Below are 21,861 nucleotides of genomic sequence, written 5' to 3' on the forward strand. Positions count from 1 at the left end.
GATGACCTGCATCAAAATACACGCTCATCATTCCATCTGCAAAGCAAAAATAATAATAACGGAAAATAATTATTTATTATTCATGAAAATAATTCTGCAGAAACACCTTTCTGAACTTTTTTTATATTTTTTTTTTACAATATACTGTTTAATTTATTCATTTATTGATATTATTGTAATTCTTCACAAACGATGTTGAAGGACCCTTTTACATATTTTATTGAAATAAATTACGCTGTGTTGTATAGTTATGTAATAAAAACTGCACTCAAGGGAAAACTTGTTTTGAGCCAAAAATGTGTGTTTTTATTTTGGCAGGATACCGCTAACGAATGTTGTAAGGCTCTGCGGAATTTTGAGGAAGCCGTCGCCAAGTTGGCGGAACTCTTCGCGCAGTTTGAATGTCGGCTCCGTTCACACGTGGTGGACCTCGCCAGCCTACGAGGAGGATCGGAGCACGAGGGCTCCCTGGTTAGTAAGAAAGAAGAGATGGACGGCGCTATAAGCGAAATACGACGCCTTTCGGATCTGCTGAGGTCTCATTGTAGACCAGAAGCCGTGGAGCAGATGGATGATACGTTGGCTGAGATCTCGGAGATCCATTGCCGGCTGACCGAACTGCACGAGATAAAAGCTTCTGAACTGAGCAGGTATGATCTCAAACCAAACAAACCTTTTTTAGTGACAAAGAAGGAATTTCAATAATTAGAGGTATTTTTAATAATTGGGGAATTTTCAGGTTTTACCTAGAATTGACTGTGCATTCTATATAACATTACTTGACTTTCTCTTCATATACTATATAATATATATTATATATGTTACATTATATATTTTATGTATTATATTATATATGTTACATTATATATTATATGTATTATATTATATATGTTACATTATATATTATATGTATTATATATGTTACATTATATATTATATATATTATATATGTTACATTATATATTATATGTATTATATTATATATGTTACATTATATATTATATGTATTATATTATATATGTTACATTATATATTATATATATTATATTATATATGTAAGATTATATATTATATGTATTATATATGTTACATTATATATTATATGTATTATATATGTTAAATTATATATTATATGTATTATATTATATATGTTACATTATATATTATATGTATTATATATGTTACATTATATATTATATATATTATATTATATTTGTTACATTATATATTATATGTATTATATATGTTACATTATATATTATATATATTATATTATATTTGTTACATTATATATTATATGTATTATATTATATATGTTACATGATGTATTATATTTTATGTATTATTTTTTTCCAGTTATCATGGAAAATACCAAATATACGGTGGAATCAAACAGAACATTATAGACGGACTTCAGGAGGTGGAGACGTTTTTAATCGATTCCTTTTGCCAGAGGCCGAGGTCCTACAAAGCAGCTTGGATGGATTGGGAGAAAATTAAGGTAAGTCAACCCCCCCCCGAGCAAACCTTGCTAGGGTCCCAGGCCTAAGGGCACCATGCCTAGCCTAGTCACCCCCACATGATATATATATATATATATATATATATATATATATATATATATATATATATATATATGACCCTATAATGTTCCCAGTGTAAATATATGTGAAGAGAGGTTATAGACGTATGTCTTACGGGGTAACAATGTATTGTGTTATCAGTGATTTAATGGTATGGGGGATGAAGTCGGAGACTTTAACCATTCGACGTACTGTAGATGTGGGTTTGGGGGATAATTCAGTCTTTACCTTCAAAAGGTTAAAAACAATTGGTTAGATACAGTTGCTAATTCTTTGGGGCTAAAAGGTTGATATTGACGTACTTGGTCAAAAAAGCTTGTTGCTAGCAGCGCCAGGTCCAGAATCTTTTCGGTTGAGTAATTATGTGATATTATCTTAGTTTTTTTAATAGTATATGGGGAAAAAAACAGGATTGTTAGCCTTGGCACAATTTTGGCTTTAATTAGATGCCGGTCCAAAACTAGATGAATAGCGAAGACTTAGATAACCTTTATTAAAAAAATGGGGTTTTCCAACCCATCCAGCCGTTCAGAGACAGAAGTCCAATAAAACCAGTAATTCTAGGCACAGTTATTGTTTTTTTTCTATAAATGAGGTTATATAAATATTTAATCCATTCATAATTCTGTTTCGCCGTGATTTCCAATAGAATTTAATTGAAAAATTATCCTCGTTGGAAGAAGAGCTAATGAAGCTCAGACAAATATCTTGGGAGCTACGCCAGGTCTCTTCCGAGAACGCCCACCTTCTCCTCGACCGAACGGCGGGACTGTTACGGGATCGGTGGGTGTACTGGCTGGGTTTTGCGCGGAACTGGGAGGCCTTCTACGAGGACCTGAAACAAGAGTGGAAGTTAATCAGCGAAGAGGTAAAAGACGACAAACTGAATGTCATTATTTTTTTCTTTGTATGATCTTGGTGGCTGAACACACCAAGGCAATGTTGGGCAGATAAATACTAGCCATCCCAGCCATAGATCTACCCCACCAAGTTGTCTGAGTGCCATCACTGGGTTCCTGTGGGTTCCTGGACCTTTCTGGTGATCTGTTGACTGATTCAGTTCTGTCGGACCACTGCAGTCTCTTGTATGATTATTATTTCTAGATAGATCTAGCTTTCCCGTTGGTCCGTTGGGCTTCATTATGGTTGGTTGTCCTAGCTTGTTCCACCCAGGTCCACTCTTACCCTTCCAGTGTCCTAAACGAACTCAATGTCTTGGGTCGGAAGGGTCCGTGGGTCTGTTTTGTTTTTGACGTTGGTATCTGTTTTCGGATTCACAGATGGAGAGGGAGATGATACTTCTAGACCATTTTCAGGAAGAAGCCCCAGACAAGGCTGACGTGAAGCAGAGCACGAAACATCTCCTGGGGTCTTTACTCGAGCAGAAAAACTTTGACGAAAAGCTGAAGATGCAACAGCTTCATTTAACCCTTCTAATGTGCCGGGTAGAAAACGTCTGCCCTGCGGCGGAGAGCTCCTCGGGGGCGGACCCTATCCCCATCATTAAAGAAATCCAGTCCATGAAACAGAAGTGTAAATTGTAAGATTGGGAAAGGGGGGTCGGTTCATTTAGTTATTGCTGTTATATTTTACAATAACCATGTCTCTGCTCCTGTGAGCTTACAATCTATTGGTAGATTGAGGGGGAACGAGAGATAAGGGGAGACGTCAGTGGTCTGGAGACCTTTAAGGTGTGGGGGGGGTTTCAGGATGCAGTTTGAGGGTATTGTCGGGGGGGGGGGGGAATAGATTGTAAGCCTCTCTGAACATGTGGGTTTGTAGCGAGTGTTTAGAAGTAGGAGAAACTCCATACCTTGGATGACAATTTTCTGTTTTGGCTCAGACTTCAAGAAAAGGTTCACAAGAGTGAAGACGCCATAAACAAAGAGCTTCGAGAAAGAGAGAAGTTAAGAGGAGACTTCTCTGCGGTGAAGAGATCGCTTCGCGAGGTTTCAACAGCTCTGGAGGACCCAGAGACACAAGACCCCGCAGAGATAAGGGCAGAGCTAGAGGTCCGCAGTCTGTTAAATTAAGGTTTACTTACAAAGACCTATCCGGCCCCCCGTCTAGTCGCCCATTTCTCAGTCTCGTCTTAGATTCAGGATCACTTCTGCCAGGAGACTGTTCCATGTATCTACTACCCATTAAACTTGGAGTTTGCCGGAGAGCTGAACGTTTCATCTCCTTGTCTTCTCTCTGTATTATAAAGCACTGACCCTGGCGGGGTTCATCTGCAGGACGAGCTGAGCTGGCCCCCTCTATAATGTATAGTTAGTGTAAGGAGAGTTCTTAAAAGTCTTCTTACTGATTAACCCCTTAATGACAAAGCCTGTACGGGCTCAAAATACATTGTTTTCAATGGGTTAAGGGACCACCCATTGTCCTTAAGGGGTTAAACTCTCCAGGAGAACGACCCTTCGTAATACAGACACCAATCCTGACTCGATTCAAGGTTTAAAAGACAACTATGATGTTTCTAGATCCCGAATCGAGTCCTTAAAATATGCAAAGCTCTCATTTCTATTGTTTTTCTGAATGTTTTTTTTTTTTTGTTAACCAGTAAAACGTCCCCGGTATTTGGGTTAAATAAACGCTGTCTTAGGAATGTGTTTTCCAAAGAACACAAAAAGATTAGTTTTTTTTATAGAAAATATCGCACTCAGACTTGCTTTTATCAAAAGAAAAAGTCTCATTCACAGAGAGCGCTACGATGTAACGCCGCTTTGTCCTCCCCGGTTCCATGTAACCAGATCCCCCGGCTCCCCGTCTGGCTCGCCAATCAGTGGCCATCTTACTTTAAATAGGTTGAAGTTTCCCCCCTTTTTTTTTTTTACAGTATTCGGGTCAGACTGTTTCGCAGGCACCGCCGGGAGCTGTAACCGGAGAAGATGTCCTCCTTATTAAAAGTAACGTTCTTCGCTTTATTTCAGAAAATTCAAGGGTTAATCGGCCTAGAAAAGGAAAAAGCAGAGAGTGTGGCGGAGGAGCTGGCAGTCCGGTACCCGCAGAGCGTCCCCCAAGAGCTTTCTGTGCTTCAGGAAGAATGTCGGGCGTTACTGGGAGATACCGAAGAGAAGGCAAGTAGACGTTAGAATGGGAAGTATGGAAGCCTCATAAACCCGCCGGCAGATCGGCCCCATCCGGCCCCCGTCTAGTCGCCCGTTTCTCCTGCTGTAAAGACTCAAACCTTAATCAGTCGCTGGTCCCGTCTTAGATCCAGGAGCCGTATGTCTATCCCATGCAGGTTTAATACCCTCGCTGGATTACCCTCTACCACTTCTGCTGGGAGGCTGCGCCACTTGTCTACTTCTTATCTATTTGTTTGGGGGAGAAAAAATAAACTGTTGTTTCTCTTTTGCTTAACGGCAGGTTAAGAATGAGATGTTGAAAACGTCTCCTCAGTACGTCATGACCAAGACAGTCGAGGAGATAACATCCGGCCTCCAGAGAATAGAAGTTCAGCTCACGCAAAAAAGCCAAAATATCTTCAAAGCCAAAGAACTCCAAAAGGTGAGAAAAAAGGACTTTATATATTTTATATATATATATATGTTTTTAAATCATTTAGTTGAAGGGTCAGACTTACCGGTAGTAGAGGAGCCGTTGATCGCTGTTCTAGCAGCGATCCGTCAGTAGCTTGAGATAACTCGAGCTGTGGAAACGTCGGCATCTTACTGCCTTCTCCAACCTTCCGCGTTCGATCCCACCGCTGGCAGCTTCTAACGATCTTATCTCACCCAGAACATCTGGGATGAAGTTGACGCCTGCCATTCCAAGCTGATCGCGCTGGAGTCCGAGGTCCAGGATCTGGCAGAAGAAGACCCGAGTCGGGCACAGGAGTGGATGGATAAATTAACGGAGCCGTTCAGCCGCTACCAGCAAGTATCGTATCTTGTCGAGCGCCGCACGGCTAATCTGAATAAGGTGAGAGGTGGAGAGACGTCGCCCGCGTGAGGAGCCCCTCTAACGCGTGAAATGAGATTATATGTCCTGATTGATCGTCGGGTCTGTAGAGCTCCACAGATGGAAGACGATCGGGACGGCTAACGTGTGACATTTCTTCCTCAGGCGGCTACCAGGCTCGAGGAATACGAAGAAACCTTAACGAGCACCGAAGCCTGGATCAAGAGCGCCGACAACTTGCTGACTGAAGAAATGAAAGATTGTTCTGCGAAAGCCCTCAGTCGGCATTTAAATGCCTTGGAGGTAAGAAGACCCCTGCTGTAACAACTAAAACCTTGGTCGTTGGTCTCGTCTTAGATTCAGGAGCCGTATGTCTATCACATGCATGTTTAATACCCTCACTGTATTACCCTCTACCACTTCTGCTGGGAGGCTGTTCCACTTATCCACCACCCTCTCAGTAAAGTCAAACGTCCTTCCATCCCCCCTCTCTCTCTTCTCCCCCCCGAGCTGTATATGCTGAGATGTTTTAGTCTTTCCTGATGTATCCTGACAATGTATCCAACATTTAAAATCACACAAAATCACACAAAAAAAGAAGATTTTGGTACACTTTTTCGATTTCAGTTTTTGTCACTTCTTTGGACAGATTGCTTTGGACGACTCGGAGCAGAAGCACAATATTTTGGGGCAAATCCACGGAGAATTGGGCGAACTGGCACAAATCTTCCAGACAGAAGAGGTGGAAAAGCGTCTCGGTGAAATAAGCAGCCAAGTGATTGTTCTTCAGCAGCGGATCGTTACCGTCCTTCCGCATGTCCAGCACGTGACGAGCGTAAGGCCGGGGGTCCGCACGCCGCGTCGCTGCGGGGGGATATGGGGGATAACCCCAGGCTGATTTTGACGGAGGAATAAATCTCAGAAAACACACTTTGTTTCATTTTTAGGAAATACTTTTTATAGAAGCTGAAGTAAAGCGCGTGGAGAAGAAGGTGGAAACGATTAAAACTATTTTGATGTCGAATGATATCGATGATATGTCGCCCATGGAACATTACAAAAACGGAGAGGTGACATTCCTTTACTTATTGGTTTTAGCGTTACGGTTATACGTTACGGAAACATTCGATTATTTTGAATGTTATGGTTAGTTGGTCACTTAGAAATGTCCTTGTTTTTGGAAGAAAAGAGGATTTTGTCCATTAAAATAACATGAAATGGATCAGAAATCCAGCGCAGACAGGGTTAATGCTGTAGATGACTATTGTAGCTGGAAACGGCTGATTTTTAATGGAATCTCTTCATAGGCGTACAGATGCCTTTATCACTCCCATCACTCCTGTGTTCCAGTGGCCCTTTATCACTCCCATCACTCCTGTGTTCCAGTGGCCCTTTACCACTCCCATCACTCCTGTGTTCCAATGGCCCTTTATCACTCCCATCACTCCTGTGCTCCAATGGCCCTTTATCACTCCCATCACTCCTGTGTTCCAATGGCCCTTTATCACTCCCATCACTCCTGTGTTCCAATGGCCCTTTATCACTCCCATCACTCCTGTGTTCCAATGGCCCTATATCACTCCCATCACTCCTGTGTTCCAATGGCCCTTTATCACTCCCATCACTCCTGTGTTCCAATGGCCCTTTATCACTCCCATCACTCCTGTGTTCCAACGGCCCTTTATCACTCCCATCACTCCTGTGTTCCAATGGCCCTTTATCACTCCCATCACTCCTGTGTTCCAATGGCCCTTTATCACTCCCATCACTCCTGTGTTCCAACGGCCCTTTATCACTCCCATCACTCCTGTGTTCCAATGGCCCTTTATCACTCCCATCACCCTTCTGTAATGATGTAATGAGTGGAGCGGCTATTCTTACTGTTTTCTTGGCTTTGAGCTGGTGGGGTAAGGAATTTAAGACAAACGGTGGGTACTTAATGTCATCTGGAACCAAGTCAAATTGGGGGGTCTATGCTGATGGGAGATGGGGGTCTTCCGATTGCAAATAAGTTTTCTTGTGGGGTACACACGGAGAACATCGCCCTATCCATATTCCGATGTCCCCCAGGTTATACTTCAGAACACGGAACCCATGAAGAAGACGATCGCTGAGATAGACGCTTACGGGCTGGAGCTGAGGTTATCCGAGTCTGGGGTCCGATCCCTCTGCGTGTTCAGAAGGACGGGGCAGCTCTTCAAACAGATCGAGACGCTGGAAAACGCCACCAAAGAGCAAAATAACCTATTAACGGTAACGAAAGGACAACAACTTCTTATCAAAACGCTCATTTCGTAACATTCTTACCTTCCTGTAACATTTTCCTAAACAAAAAGCAACAACTGCTTCCAAAACGCAGGCGTGGAATCATTTTCTGCGTAAATCTTGCGTTTTTTGTTAATATATCCATACCTTTTTTTTGTGTTTGCAGCCGATCATCACTGAAATGAAGGAGTATGAACAGGAACAAGAAAAACTAAAACATCTTTCCAAGAACTTTACCCTCGAAACCCCGGATATCAAGGTAGACCTTCCTATTAACCCCTGATTATCTAGGTCTTTTTTCCATAAAATATGAATTTTAAACAAATCTATTTTATAAAACAAGCAAGTTTACAAACATTTTGTTTTGAATTTTATTTGAAAACGATTCACAAAGTGAAATATTTGTTTGCAGATGAAAACAGAAGCTTTGAAGGATCGTCTGGGGGAGATAAACCGCAGAAAGGAGTTCCTTTTACTTTCCCTGAGAAGGTCGATCACGGAGCAGCTTCAGCTTCTGGAACGAGAAACCCAGGACGGGGGATCTGACCCTCTGAGCTCTCCTGTGACCGAGGAACCGACACCCCCCGGCACAGACACCCCTCACGCGCAGGTCGCCCTCTGAGGACATCTCAGTCCACTTACTGTGTTATACCGGGGGGGTCTCAAACAATAAGGACATTTCAGTATAGCGCTGTATAAATTAATAACCCCCCCAGTGCTGTATACAGTAATCCCCCCCCAGTACTGTATACAGTAACAACCCCCAGCACTGTATACAGTAATATAACCCCCCAGCGCTGTATACAGTAATATAACCCCCAGCGCTGTATACAGTAATATAACCCCCAGTGCTGTATACAGTAATAACCCCCAGCGCTGTATACAGTAATATAACCCCCAGCACTGTATACAGTAATATAACCCCCAGCACTGTATACAGTAATATAACCCCCCCAGCGCGGTATACAGTAATATAACCCCCAGCGCTGTATACAGTACTATAACCCCCAGCACTGTATACAGTAATATAACCCCCAGCACTGTATACAGTAATATAACCCCCAGCACTGTATACAGTAATATAACCCCCCAGCGCTGTATACAGTAATATAACCCCCAGCGCTGTATACAGTAATATAACCCCCAGTGCTGTATACAGTAATATAACCCCAGCGCTGTATACAATAATATAACCCCCATGCGCTGTATAGAATAATATAACCCCCCCCAGCGCTGTATGCAGTAATATAACCCCCCAGCGCTGTATACAGTAATATAACCCCCAGCGCTGTATACAGTAATATAACCCCAGCGCTGTATTCAGTAATATAACCCCCAGCGCTGTATACAGTAATAACCCCCCAGCACTGTATACAGTAATATAACCCCCCCAGCGCTGTATACAGTAATATAACCCCCAGCGCTGTATACAGTAATATAACCCCCCCAGCGCTGTATACAGTAATATAACCCCCCAGCGCTGTATACAGTAATATAACCCCTCAGCGCTGTATACAGTAATATAACCCCCCAGCGCTGTATACAGTAACAACCCCCAGCGCTGTATACAGTAATATAACCCCCCAGCGCTGCATACAGTAATATAACCCCCAGCGCTGTATACAGTAATAACCCCCAGCGCTGTATACAGTAATATAACCCCCCAGCACTGTATACAGTAATATAACCCCCCCAGCGCTGTATACAGTAATATAACCCCGCAGCGCTGTATACAGTAACAACCCCCAGCGCTGTATACAGTAATATAACCCCCAGCGCTGTATACAGTAATATAACCCCCAGCGCTGTATACAGTAATATAACCCCCCAGCGCTGTATACAGTAATATAACCCCCAGCGCTGTATACAGTAATATAACCCCCCAGCGCTGTATACAGTAATATACCCCCCAGCGCTGTATACAGTAATATAACCCCCAGCGCTGTATACAGTAATATAACCCCCCAGCGCTGTGTACAGTAATATAACCCCCCAGCGCTGTATACAGTAATATACCCCCCCAGTGCTGTATACAGTAATAACCCCCAGCGCTGTATACAGTAATATAACCCCCAGCACTGTGTACAGTAATATAACCCCCCAGCGCTGTATGCAGTAATATAACCCCCAGTGCTGTATACAGTAATAGCCCCCAGCGCTGTATACAGTAATATAACCCCCAGCGCTGTATACAGTAATATAACCCCCAGTGCTGTATACAGTAATATAACCCCCCCAGCACTGTATACAGTAATATAACCCCCCAGCGCTGCATACCGTAATATAACCCCCCAGCGCTGTATACAGTAATATAACCCCCCAGCGCTGTATACAGTAATATAACCCCCAGCGCTGTATACAGTAATATAACCCCCCAGCGCTGTATACAGTAAGATACCCCCCAGCGCTGTATACAGTAATATAACCCCCAGCGCTGTATACAGTAATATAACCCCCCAGCGCTGTATACAGTAATATAACCCCCCAGCGCTGTATACAGTAATATAACCCCCAGCGCTGTATACAGTAATATAACCCCCAGCGCTGTATACAGTAATATAACCCCCAGTGCTGTATACAGTAACATAACCCCCCAGGGCTGTATACAGTAATAACCCCCCAGGGCTGTATACAGTAATAACCAGCATTTTATGGTGATGCTAATGAAGTCCGTTCCTCCATAGACTTTCATTATACAGAGAGTCCATGTAGGTGATTAAGACTGAGCCATTCTATTTCCCAAAGGCAGTATGATAAGGAGTCGGGGTGTTTAGTAGATTGGGGATCAGATAACAGAGAGAGAACTCAAATACAAATGGTTAATATCCAGCTGCCTGAAAACATTATGTTATGGATGGCATATATTTTTGATCATAAAGAGTTAATATGTTTGACATCTTTATTTTTTAGACATGGATGGAGTCCTACTTTTTGCCATCGTTGGTGGAGGAGGCTGAAGAAGACTCGCTGCCGACTCCATTTAGTGAAAATGCAACGGTAATAAAAAAAAACAACTAAAATATGACCCGACTTTACATAACGACGTAAAAACATTTTTTGTTTACTAAACGGCTTCCTTTTGTAAACACGGAGGAGAGAAAGAGGCACAAAGTGAGATTGTTCCGCTTTATCTTTATTCAATGGTTGGAGCCGCAGACTTTTTAACTATTCACTGACCCCAGAGTCTGTAACGTAAACACGTGATAAAGTGTCCGTTTCCGGGCGAGTGAAAAGACGTTAACGAGTCGTAAACAAAATAACTCGTTTGGCTTTCTGCGGGATTATTTCAGCGTCTGTTGATAATTCTAGCAACGGCGATTATATTATTTATATTTTGCTTTGTTTTTTGACTTCGTAGGTGGAAGAAAAGGCTCTGGCAGCCGGAGACGTCTCCCAACGATCTCCAGCTGAACCCGTCCCAGATCCTTCAACTGCTCCATCAGAAGACGCAGATAAGGTATCGCTTTACGTTCCAAGTGAATGATGGAAGTGAAACTCAGAGTCTCGCGTTACAGTTTCAGTGTTGATCAAAGGAGGCACGTCGAGTTTTTGTCGTGGGCGCCGTCATGGCCGCCGTGAATTATTGACAGATGAAGTTTTGTCAGCAGCCTCCAGCCCTCACCTTGCGACAATTCACAAGGACAAGCGTGAGATACGGCACACGGCCCCTGGGTGTAAGGGAAGGCCAAGGAACACTAACACCCAACTTTACATTTTGTGAGTTTCAGGTGGAGGCATACAAATGATTTAAATCTCACATGTCCTCACCTGAAACCTGCAAATTCAGATGGAAAATGGCAACTGATTGCACAGGAGCAGGTCTATATACTCCTGTGCACCAGCGGCACCTAGTGTTCGGAGGATGCATTACACCCTCCATTGACTTGAATGAGTCCCTTAGTCCTGCACAATAGTCTCATTTATTAAAGTCTGTAGAGCAGACCTTTTCTTAAATTGATCACCGGAAGGGGTAATCACTTTCCACCAATGGTACCTTTGGGGTATAAAACAATTGCAGCAGGACCTTTGCGTTCCCCGGCAGGCATGTTCAGCACACGTCCTATTTTTTTGGGCTGAAGTCGCAATAAAGAAAGGTTCACCAAATCTAATGCGGCTAAAAGCGAAGGCTTCCTTTGTTCCAAATAAAAGAGCCGCAAGTTGACAAGTCTGACGGCGGACAACTTGACATGGGAGCTGGAGAAGCCCCCCCCCCCCCCACGCAGACACAGAAGCGATAAGAAGATCATTTGAGAACGAAGGATACTTTGTCTCGGCTGGAAAACAGACACGGCGAGGGGCACAGAGCGTGGATGGAGACAAAGGGTTAACTCTTAAAATCCTTTCTGTTACAAAGTTATTTATGGGTTTGCCGAGAGCGTTCTGACACAGACGTTACGGCTTTAATCCTCTCAATGGCCCATGGTCAGGAATCGCTTTGCCGTTATTATCATTTTCTAGACATTAAAAAATATTTTCTTTTTTTTTTTTCTAAAATATTTTTCTTTTTTTTTTTGGCCCGGAGCGCTTTTTATTTATTTTTCATAATTTTTTTTTTTTTTTTTTTTGCTTATTTAAAAAAAAATCTTTTTTGTCTTTTAATTGAAATATTAATTTATTGCTATATTTCCAACACTCTTCTTTTGTTAGTCGGGATACAACTCGCACGTTATCAAGAGAGAAATTGTCCGAAATGTCATTAAATCATCCTGATTGATGCTTTTCTCGCAGCTTAAGTCCCTGCTTGAACACAGGTGACCTCGGGACTCTTTTAAAGCATCCCCCAGTATGTCGGTGCTGTCGTGAGCTTCTTATTAGATGACAAAGGAGATTTAAGGAAGGATTATTATGCAAACGTAAGAGTTAGTCCAGCCAGGTCCCCTGCGCAGCGGGGAGAGACGCGCCGTGCAGCATGTCTCGCCACGTGAGCGCCGGGGCCGTGTGATTCCGCAGAGACTGCGGTTAATCATTACTTCGCCCCGCCGGCCTCTCTCGGAGTGCGAGGGGAAAGGTCTCGGCTCTCAGTGTTCCGGGTTTTCATGCTTCCTGGATATTTGTTTTCTTGGTTTTCTGTCGTTTTGGTAAAATGTTGTTTTTCTTGAGATTCTGACCCAAGACCCTCCGTCCGAGGGGCGACTCGAGTCGCTGCCAGCTGCATGCGAACAGGTTGCGGGAGGTTCGTCCGTAAGATTGACGATGATTCTGGCACAATATGGAAAGTTTGGATTAAAATGAGGCGGCTCTGGGGAGCTCTGTAAATGACGCTCGTTACGGGGGGGGGCCGTCCGGTTTTCCCAGTTTTTCTAAAATTCCGGAATGGAGATTCCAAGAGTTACTTTTTGTGTCTAAAGAAAACAGCTATAGAAATAAACCCAAAATAACACAAAGTGAGTACATGTCACGTAACAGAGTGTTCCCGGACACCGTCTCGCGGTCTCGTGGAGGTCTCGTGGCGGTCTCGCAGTCTCGTGGAGGTCTCGTGGCGGTCTCATGACGGTCTCATTGGCCATGTGACACAAAATATAAAAATATATTACTTGTTAGATTTCAATAAAGCAATACAGGATCCCCCCTCCCCGGTGATAGCTCCCCTGTAATATAATAATATCAGATTCCACCGCTTCATATGGAATGTTCTTGGAATTAAATCCCATTCCTTTCCTTTTTCCCCCAAAAGCAAATCCCTGAAATAGCTCTTGGTCTCGTCTTACATTCAGGAGCCGTATGTCTATCCCATGCATGTTTAATCCCCACCCTCTACCACTTCTGCTGGGAGGTGGTTCCACTTATCTACCACCCTCTCATCAAAGTAAAAACCTCCATTTGTTTTCTAGATTGTAAGCTCACCAGAGCTGCATTAAGTATCAATACCCGCACCAATGCAATTCATTTTAAACGATCCTCGCCGCGACGCCATGGAATCTGCCGGCGCTATATAAATGCATGTAAGGTCGCCTTTATCCCGGCAGCGAGGTTATACGTTGCAGGTTGTGCAGCCACACCTGTCGTCGGACGGCATTCCCGCCTGGCAGCGAACGACTCGCCTTCCACCGTTCCGTATGTTCTTCTTTTAACCCTTTCCCTGCCGCAGACGAGCTGCCGGGAGGCCTGCTGACACTCGGTCACGTGGCGCATGTATTCCTGTGCCGCGGGGACACGTCTGTGGGTTTCCTGCACCGTTGTTTGCGCAGGGTTTTGAAATCGCGGTTGCTTGTGAAGTTTTTTTTTTTTTTGTGTTTGCTTGCTGTGTTTGCCCCCCGCCCCCCCCCCCCGTTTCACGCCCGCGCGTCGGGGTTTCTTCTCTTTCAGGGAGATGCGGGCGAAACGTCGGCTGCTGTGATGTCTGAGGCCGAGGCGATTTTCAGCGATTGTCAGGGGCGAGTGGCCGAGGTGGAGCTCTGGTTGGAAAGGGTTAACTCGTCGTTGGCTTCGGGCAAACAAGATCCCGAGATGCAGCGCGTGGTGGAGCGGCAGCTCGCTGACTGTCAGGTGAGAGCAAACACTCAAAGTCCACTCCACTTCCATACCCAAAGCCTCCTGCCTTAAAGGGGCAGCCCCGGGAACAGCACGACTTAATAAAGTACTTTAATCTTACAAAAACACCAATAACGCACTTTGAGAGAAGCTGCAGCTCCAGAGCGCTTTTTTCCACGTCAACAGCCAGTCGGTAGCAGGAACGAGCTCCGGTCCATGGGCACGCTTTCCGCACATACACGAGAGGAGTCTCATTAGACCGCGTAGAACTCTCGTGAGTGCCCATGCAGAAACTATAGCTCTACCACTTCTGCTGGAAGGCTGTTCCACTCATCCACTGCTCTCTCAGTAGAGTAAAACCTCCTTACATTGCACACGTTTAAGTACATAGTATCGATTAAATCACATTTTTTACAAAATTATTGTTAATTTGAGTTTTATCGACTTATTCCCCCCCCCCGAAGAACACGGTAAATGAGATCGAGAAGAAGGTCTTGGCTTTGCTCGAAGGCAAAGGCCAGGAGGATCTGCAGAGAGAAGCCAAATCTCTATCATTAAAGCTACGGAGCCTCAAACCCCGCTTGGAGCGCATGCAGGAGATGCTGCAGATGAAGCCCAGCAACGAGCAGGTATGTGATATACAGATTCCAGGGGTCCTTCCTACAGAACCCCCGTCCCTTCCACCGAAGCCTCCGACCCTCTAGTGTTAGATTCCGGTCTCTCGTTGTAATTTTTCTCCTCTTTTGGAATAAACTCCCCCCCCCGTCCTTTATCTTCATAAACGTCTCTCTCTCTCTCCACTTGCTGATGGAACCGTTGTCTTCGTTCATTCAGGTTCCTAACGGAGCGCCGGCGTCACCGGACTCCGCCGGCCATCTGCAGACGACACACAACGGCGCTACGGACCCGGCTCGGGCTGACCGAAGCATTGTAAGATGATCGTGTTTGGGAGACCAGCTCCGCCGTGTAACTTTCCTCTCATTAAATCGCGACAGAGCCAAGAGGTCCAACGGGATCTCCACCAGGAGCAAGAGGGACCATAACTAAAGCGCGGGCGGACAGGGCCTTTCCCTACCTCTACCACCCAAAGACACCTAGAGTAGTAACATGCTTAGGGAAATACACCATGAATTCTATCCGCGTTCGATAGAACCCTCACGCACCGTAATGTAACGCCCTTAGAATGTTCCAGAAGGAACCCCTCGTCTCCCAATAAGATCTTTCGTGTTGTGTTATGGAGCTCATCTCTTTCCTTCTTGATTCTGCCTTTTTCTAGACCTTCGGCCCGGAGCTGGTTGAGAAGAAACTTGGTGATCCAGCGGAGTCCGAGCCAACTCACGAGACCCCCGTATCTCAGCGATCGGGGTAAATATTTCATGCGTCCCTTTCCTTGTACGCACCGTGCGTCTACCTCCTGTCCTTTTTAAGACTATATCCCCGCTTTATATTTGGTGACCTCGGGACTCAGCTTAACCCGACCATTAATAAACAAAAAGCAAGGAAAAGCAATAAAAAAAAACCTTTATTAAAAGACAGAGGGCAGGGTCAACTAAGGTCGGATAAATGTCTCCAGAAGAGAATCCTACAAGAAGGAGACCTCCATCATACGACAGAGGCTTTATGAATTTGACGAGTCCTTCTCAACCTAGAGATGAAGACCACGTTCTCGTGTCCCCCCCCATCATCCATTGTTTTTTGTTTTGTTTTCAGAAATGAATTTGCGGAAGACGTTTCAGGCGACGTTTCCCCTCCGGTCGGCGTCGTCAGGCCTTCGTCTGAAGATATGAGTTGGTGCAAGTGGCAGTATCTACAGAGAGAGCTGTCGAGTCGGGTGAAACCCATTAATGACCCGATTGTACGTCAACGTTCTGATTATGATGTAATACTTTTGTATCTGTTTAGAAGAAGACCTTTAGGTTCTAATTGCGTGGCTTTTGATCCCGATCTAATATCGTTGCGTTTAATGAATTGTTTGATTCCAGGCGGCCAAAGACGTGACGATAAGTTCTCTGCCGAGATTTCCAGTGAGCGCGGCGAAAATACCGTCTTCTGAAGACGCCGTGAAATTAAAGCTGAAGCTGGAGGTTCTGGACGACGACGACGTCCCGGTAATAGTCCTGTGTAATTCAAGCTGTCAGGACGAGCGCCGTAATAATAATGATGATGGCACCGAGAATTCTAACAGCGCGTACCCCTTCTGTTTAGGAGAAAGAAGGAGGTCAGCGGGCGGCGCTTTTCGCTTGGCTCTCCTCGGCTTCCCGGTGGTTGGAAAGCGTGGAAGAAGCGCTGGGCGCGGACGTTCTATCCGAAGAGGACGCCGCGTCGCACCTGAGCCTGTGTGGGGTAAGTGAAGACCCCGTAGACCCACCATAGATTAATCATTTGCTCATAGGATAGAGAGACACACTACCGTCCAAAAGTTTGGGGTCACTCGTAAATGCTCAGTGACCCCCAAACCTTTGAACGGTCACCCAGGTTTATTCCAAGTTTTGGCTTGCGAGACGTTACGAGATAATAATAATGATCATTAATAATAATAATAATCATCATGTTTTTTTTTTGTTTTCCTCCCAGAAACTAAAAGCCGATATAGGAAAGCTATCCGAAGCCATGGAGAGTAAGAAGGACGGCGTTTTCAGACCTTCGGCGTACGGGGAAGACCCCGCGGCGGTATTATCGCGGTGTTACGCGAACGTGCAGGCTTTGCTGGCGCAGACGAGCCTCGCGGCCGATTCCAAAGCGCAGAGAATACAGACAGAGCTTCAACGGAGCCGAAGCTACCAGGTACCGTAAAACGCGGCAGAAAATCTACTTCTCCTGCAAAAAAAAACCTATTCCGTTAATCATTTACAGTTTGGCCATAAGCCACATGTTCTAGTTTTGCATATTTTTCTTGGTTTTAGAACAGTTTTGGCCCCCTCTACAGATTTTCCTGGACAGAAGACCAAAATTTGACATTTCAACAAACTGTATCTGCAATCAACTAAATGCTTGAGAAATGTTTCTTTTTCTATTTTAATTTTATTAAAATAAATACATTTTATTATTATAATTTTTTTTTTCATTCAGCAATGATGTCATACCCATTGTGCTATATAAATCAATTAATAATATTATTAACAATCATAACGTTCAATTATAAATAATCCTAAATTACTACTAAACTGTCCAAGGGTTCTAAAACATTTTTTTCATGGAAAAAAATTAGGCCTCGTGGCTAGAGATGGTGAATTTAAATATTGTTATTAATATTATTATAATCATTATATAATTTAGCACATTTTTTGTCAATCCCTCAATTTGGCGAATTTATATTATTTTTAGATTTAATTTTCCAAAGAGTCAAACCAATTAAAAGAAACCTTTACACAAAAGATGAAGGTTTTTTCAGGTCGTTGTGTAACGGTAACCATTCTAGGAAATATATTAACCCCTTAATGACAAAGCCCGTACATGTTCATCAAAATGCATTGTTTTCAATGGGTTTAGGAACCGCCCATTGTCCTTAAGGGGTTAAAAGTATCACTTATTATGTAGCATTAAATTTGATTTATTTTCTGTTCCATAGAATGATTTATTACAGTTATATGAAGTTCTGTTGAAGAAGAAAGCTGATCTCATACAACGTTTCAGCAATGGGGGGAACCGAGAGCCAACAGAAGAACTTAAAGTAATGTTTATTTCCTATGAATGATACAGATTTAATTGTTATCAAAATTGTTACATTTTTCCCTATTGTCATCTGCCGGCGTTCTATTAATCATCTGCCGGCGTTCTATTAATCGTCTGCCGGCGTTCTATTAATATAACGTCATGATCTTCTATGCTATATTTTAAGGAAGGATCCACAAATGATCCCACCCTTAATTCTTTAAGGAGGCATGACCCTAAGAAGGACGAACTAAAAAAATGTTAAAAACTGGAAAAACGTTTTTATTAACCCCTTAAGGACAATAGGGGTTTTTACTCGTAGTATATTGTGGGACAATGGCTCTTTTAACGTTTTTCAGTGTTACTGTTTAGCTGTGATTTTCTTCTCTCTCATTTCATGCTCCCACACATATTATATATTGTTTTTTTCAGGACAAACAGGGCTTTCTTTAGATACCATTCATTTTATCATATCATCTAATTTACTATAAAAAAAATGATAAAATATGGGGATTTTTTGTTAAAAAATTACTTTTTCTCACTTTTTAAACAGAAAACTTTTACTCATCTGAAAAAACTAATGAAAAAACCTACTAAATAGATTCTACTATTTGTCCTGAGTTTAGAAATACCCAATGTTTTTATGTTTTTTTGCTTTTTTCTGCACGTTATGGGGCAATAAGTACAGGTAGCGTTTTGCCATTTCAAAACCTTTTTTTCCAAATCTGGTAATTCTTCCCCCCATGTGCCATTTCGGGTATCTTTGAAGCCGGCCAATGCAATTTACCCCATCAAATCATATATTTTTAAAAACTAGACACCCCAAGGTATTTGAAATGCTGGTATTTTAACCCTTTCAATGCACTAATTTTACCACTAACCTTTGTGAAACTTTATGGTAGTAATTCTTTTTGTATTTTTTTCACACATGTTGTACTTCAGGTATAAATTTATCGCTCCTGGTATATGTCCGTGTCACACAACACCCCAATATGTGTTCAGTAACATCTCCTGAGCGCAGCGATACCCCCCATGCATGGGTTTGTTGGGTTATTTGGGAGGTAAAAGGCCGCCTTTGTGAGGTGTGTATTTTTTTGCCATTTAGACATCTGCCCCATGTCCCATATTTGGGACATCTTTGAACCCGGCCAATTCAATTTACCCCATCAAATCATATATTTTTTAATACTAGACACCCTGTGGGCATTTGTAATGCCAATATTTTAACTCTTTCCATAATGGAATTTTTGTAAAGATAAAAAATTTTAGGACTTGCTTATTAAAAACTTTTTTTTTTTTTTTTTGGTGACAGTGGGTATTTTTACATGTTACCATATTTTTGACATTTTTTAAATTTTTTTTTTTTAAATTTTTTTTTTTTTTTTTTTTTTTTTTTTACTAGTCACTCTCATTAGTGAGCTGGGCTCCATTGACCTTGCATGGTTGGATGCAGTACCTGCATTCAACCTGCAGGAGGAGCTCGAGAGTTCTCAAGAGGGTCTGGATTGACCCTCTGTGAACTCAAATCTCTTGTTAATGCCATCCTGTGAATGACGGCAACGTCATTCACAGGATGGCACTTGTGGTTGCTCCTCGGAGCAATCACAAGGCGATCGGGGGTCGGGGGGTTGTGTTGCTACATGCCTCGATACTGAGGCATGTCAGCAACACAGTTTATGCTTAGGAAGCGATTCCGATCGCTTCCTAAGCAGTTTTAGCCGGGCGCCGCCGCGATCATTGATGATCGGTGCGGCGGCGGCCATTTTTCTTCCGGGGAGGGCTGCCGAGGGCTGCCCTCCCCGGATCCACGGTCAGCCTCACTTCTGAGGCTTCCGTGGATGCTGCAAAGCCGCCGATCGCGGCGAAAACGCCGCGATCGCGGCGATGCAGCTATTTAACGGCAGCCCGTACATGTACGGGCATTGTCGTTAACCCGTTGCACGGCAACCCCGTACATGTACGGGGATTGTCGTTAAGGGGTTAATGTATATTTTTTTTTCAGGATGCTGCCGTGTACGAGACGGAGTTAAATAAGTATGAAAGTCAAGTATCGTCACTGAAACAGCTTGGGGAGAATATGTCGGCTTTAAACCAAGATGTCCCCAAACTGGAGGTAAAGGTTCCGCACGATGTTCCGATGTTCCTCTCGACCCAACGTAACAAACGGACAAACGTCTCATTTCATCTCGTTGTAGGAAGTTCTTAGTGACGCCTGGAGGGTCCTCCGAGCCAAGCAGGTAGAATGTGCCGGGGCTGCTGTCGGCGAGACGCGTCTGGGTGCGCTGTCTCGCGGGGTATCCGAGCTGTTGGCTGTCGGGAAACAGAAGGTCTCTCGCAGTAAGACTCGTCGTTCATTCACTAAAGAGACCCTGACGTCCCACCTTCAGGATCTCAAAGTACGTCCGTAACGTTCTCCTTAAATTCACTTTTTTAGGGTCAAATATATTGGTATACTTGTTAAAAATAATATGTATTACTCTTTTCTTTATCAGACAGGGTTAAATCATCAGGAATGTGCCAATAACAAAGTGTTTGGCCCCGAGTTGGATTAATTAATACCTCCTAGCCGCTCCTTTTCACACCTAACTGTGGGGAGGTGGAGTACGCAGCAGAGAGGGATTCCTAGTTGCCTAGCGGGAGAGAGCAGTGCAGTAATACAGACTGATATAATATAACACACATATAATATAACATATATAATATAACACATATATAATATAACACACATATATAATATAACAAACATATAACACATATAATATAACACATATATATAATATAACACACATATAATATAACACACATATACTATAACACACATATACTATAACACACATATACTATAACATATATAATATAACACATATATAATATAACACACATATAATATAACACATATATAATATAACAAACATATAACACACATATAATATAACATATATATAATATAACACACATATAATATAACACACATATAATATAACATATATAATATAACACATATAATATAACACATATAATATAACATATATAATATAACACATATATAATATAACACATATATAATATAACACACATATAATATAGCACACATATAATATAACATATATAATATAACACACATATACTATAACACACATATACTATAACATATATAATATAACACATATATAATATAACACACATATAATATAACACATATATAATATAACAAACATATAACACACATATAATATAACACATATATAATATAACACATATATATAATATAACACACATATAATATAACACACATATAATATAACACACATATAATATAACACATATAATATAACACATATATAATATAACACACATATAATATAGCACACATATAACATATATAATATAACACACATATAATATAACACATATATAATATAACACACATATAATATAACACATATAATATAACACACATATAATATAACATATATATAATATAACACATATATAATATAACACATATATAATATAACACACATATAAAATAACACACATATAATATAACAAACATATGTTATATGTTTGTTATATTATGTGTGTTATATATATATATGTATGTTATATATATATGTGTGTGTGTTATATATATATATATATATATATATATATATATGTGTTATATTATATGTGTGTTATATGTGTGTTATAGTATATGTGTGTTATAGTATATGTGTGTTATAGTATATGTGTGTTATATTATATGTGTGTTATAGTATATGTGTGTTATAGTATGTGTGTTATAGTATATGTGTGTTATATTATATGTGTGTTATATTATATGTGTGTTATATTATATATGTGTTATAGTATATGTGTGTTATAGTATATGTGTGTTATATTATATGTGTGTTATATTATATATGTGTTATAGTATATGTGTGTTATAGTATATGTGTGTTATATTATATGTGTGTTATATTATATATGTGTTATAGTATATGTG

The 21,861-nt window shown here is 41.9% G+C and overlaps 1 protein-coding gene and 1 long non-coding RNA gene across 3 annotated transcripts in view; one reads left to right on the forward strand and one right to left on the reverse strand.

Annotated features, from left to right (window-relative positions):
• Positions 1-21,861, forward strand: part of SYNE2 (spectrin repeat containing nuclear envelope protein 2) — a 174,981-nt gene that overhangs the window by 50,422 nt on the left and 102,698 nt on the right. The window contains exons 50-77 of the mRNA XM_053475442.1: positions 319-650; positions 1,357-1,501; positions 2,233-2,451; positions 2,864-3,123; positions 3,427-3,595; positions 4,514-4,660; positions 4,953-5,093; positions 5,325-5,507; positions 5,652-5,789; positions 6,136-6,321; positions 6,434-6,556; positions 7,557-7,739; positions 7,918-8,010; positions 8,164-8,361; positions 10,662-10,748; positions 11,110-11,208; positions 14,058-14,237; positions 14,687-14,851; positions 15,057-15,152; positions 15,499-15,587; positions 15,651-15,673; positions 15,872-16,077; positions 16,205-16,330; positions 16,428-16,565; positions 16,797-17,006; positions 17,791-17,892; positions 19,876-19,986; positions 20,069-20,269. Coding sequence (XP_053331417.1) covers positions 319-650; positions 1,357-1,501; positions 2,233-2,451; positions 2,864-3,123; positions 3,427-3,595; positions 4,514-4,660; positions 4,953-5,093; positions 5,325-5,507; positions 5,652-5,789; positions 6,136-6,321; positions 6,434-6,556; positions 7,557-7,739; positions 7,918-8,010; positions 8,164-8,361; positions 10,662-10,748; positions 11,110-11,208; positions 14,058-14,237; positions 14,687-14,851; positions 15,057-15,152; positions 15,499-15,587; positions 15,651-15,673; positions 15,872-16,077; positions 16,205-16,330; positions 16,428-16,565; positions 16,797-17,006; positions 17,791-17,892; positions 19,876-19,986; positions 20,069-20,269 — 4,350 coding nt within the window. The remainder of the gene's footprint in view (positions 1-318; positions 651-1,356; positions 1,502-2,232; positions 2,452-2,863; positions 3,124-3,426; positions 3,596-4,513; positions 4,661-4,952; positions 5,094-5,324; positions 5,508-5,651; positions 5,790-6,135; positions 6,322-6,433; positions 6,557-7,556; positions 7,740-7,917; positions 8,011-8,163; positions 8,362-10,661; positions 10,749-11,109; positions 11,209-14,057; positions 14,238-14,686; positions 14,852-15,056; positions 15,153-15,498; positions 15,588-15,650; positions 15,674-15,871; positions 16,078-16,204; positions 16,331-16,427; positions 16,566-16,796; positions 17,007-17,790; positions 17,893-19,875; positions 19,987-20,068; positions 20,270-21,861) is intronic.
• On the reverse strand, positions 12,336-13,793 carry LOC128504892 (uncharacterized). Of its 2 annotated transcripts, none has more exons than XR_008355500.1 (2): positions 13,751-13,793; positions 12,336-12,950 (listed from the first exon to the last, which is right to left on the reverse strand). It is a non-coding gene; the product is annotated as an uncharacterized LOC128504892 (long non-coding RNA). The 2 variants fall into 2 exon arrangements; XR_008355501.1 differs by lacking the exon at positions 13,751-13,793 and adding an exon at positions 13,596-13,744.

This window comes from Spea bombifrons, chromosome 9, assembly GCF_027358695.1.
Source record: "Spea bombifrons isolate aSpeBom1 chromosome 9, aSpeBom1.2.pri, whole genome shotgun sequence".
In the NCBI taxonomy this organism is placed as follows: domain Eukaryota; kingdom Metazoa; phylum Chordata; class Amphibia; order Anura; family Pelobatidae; genus Spea; species Spea bombifrons.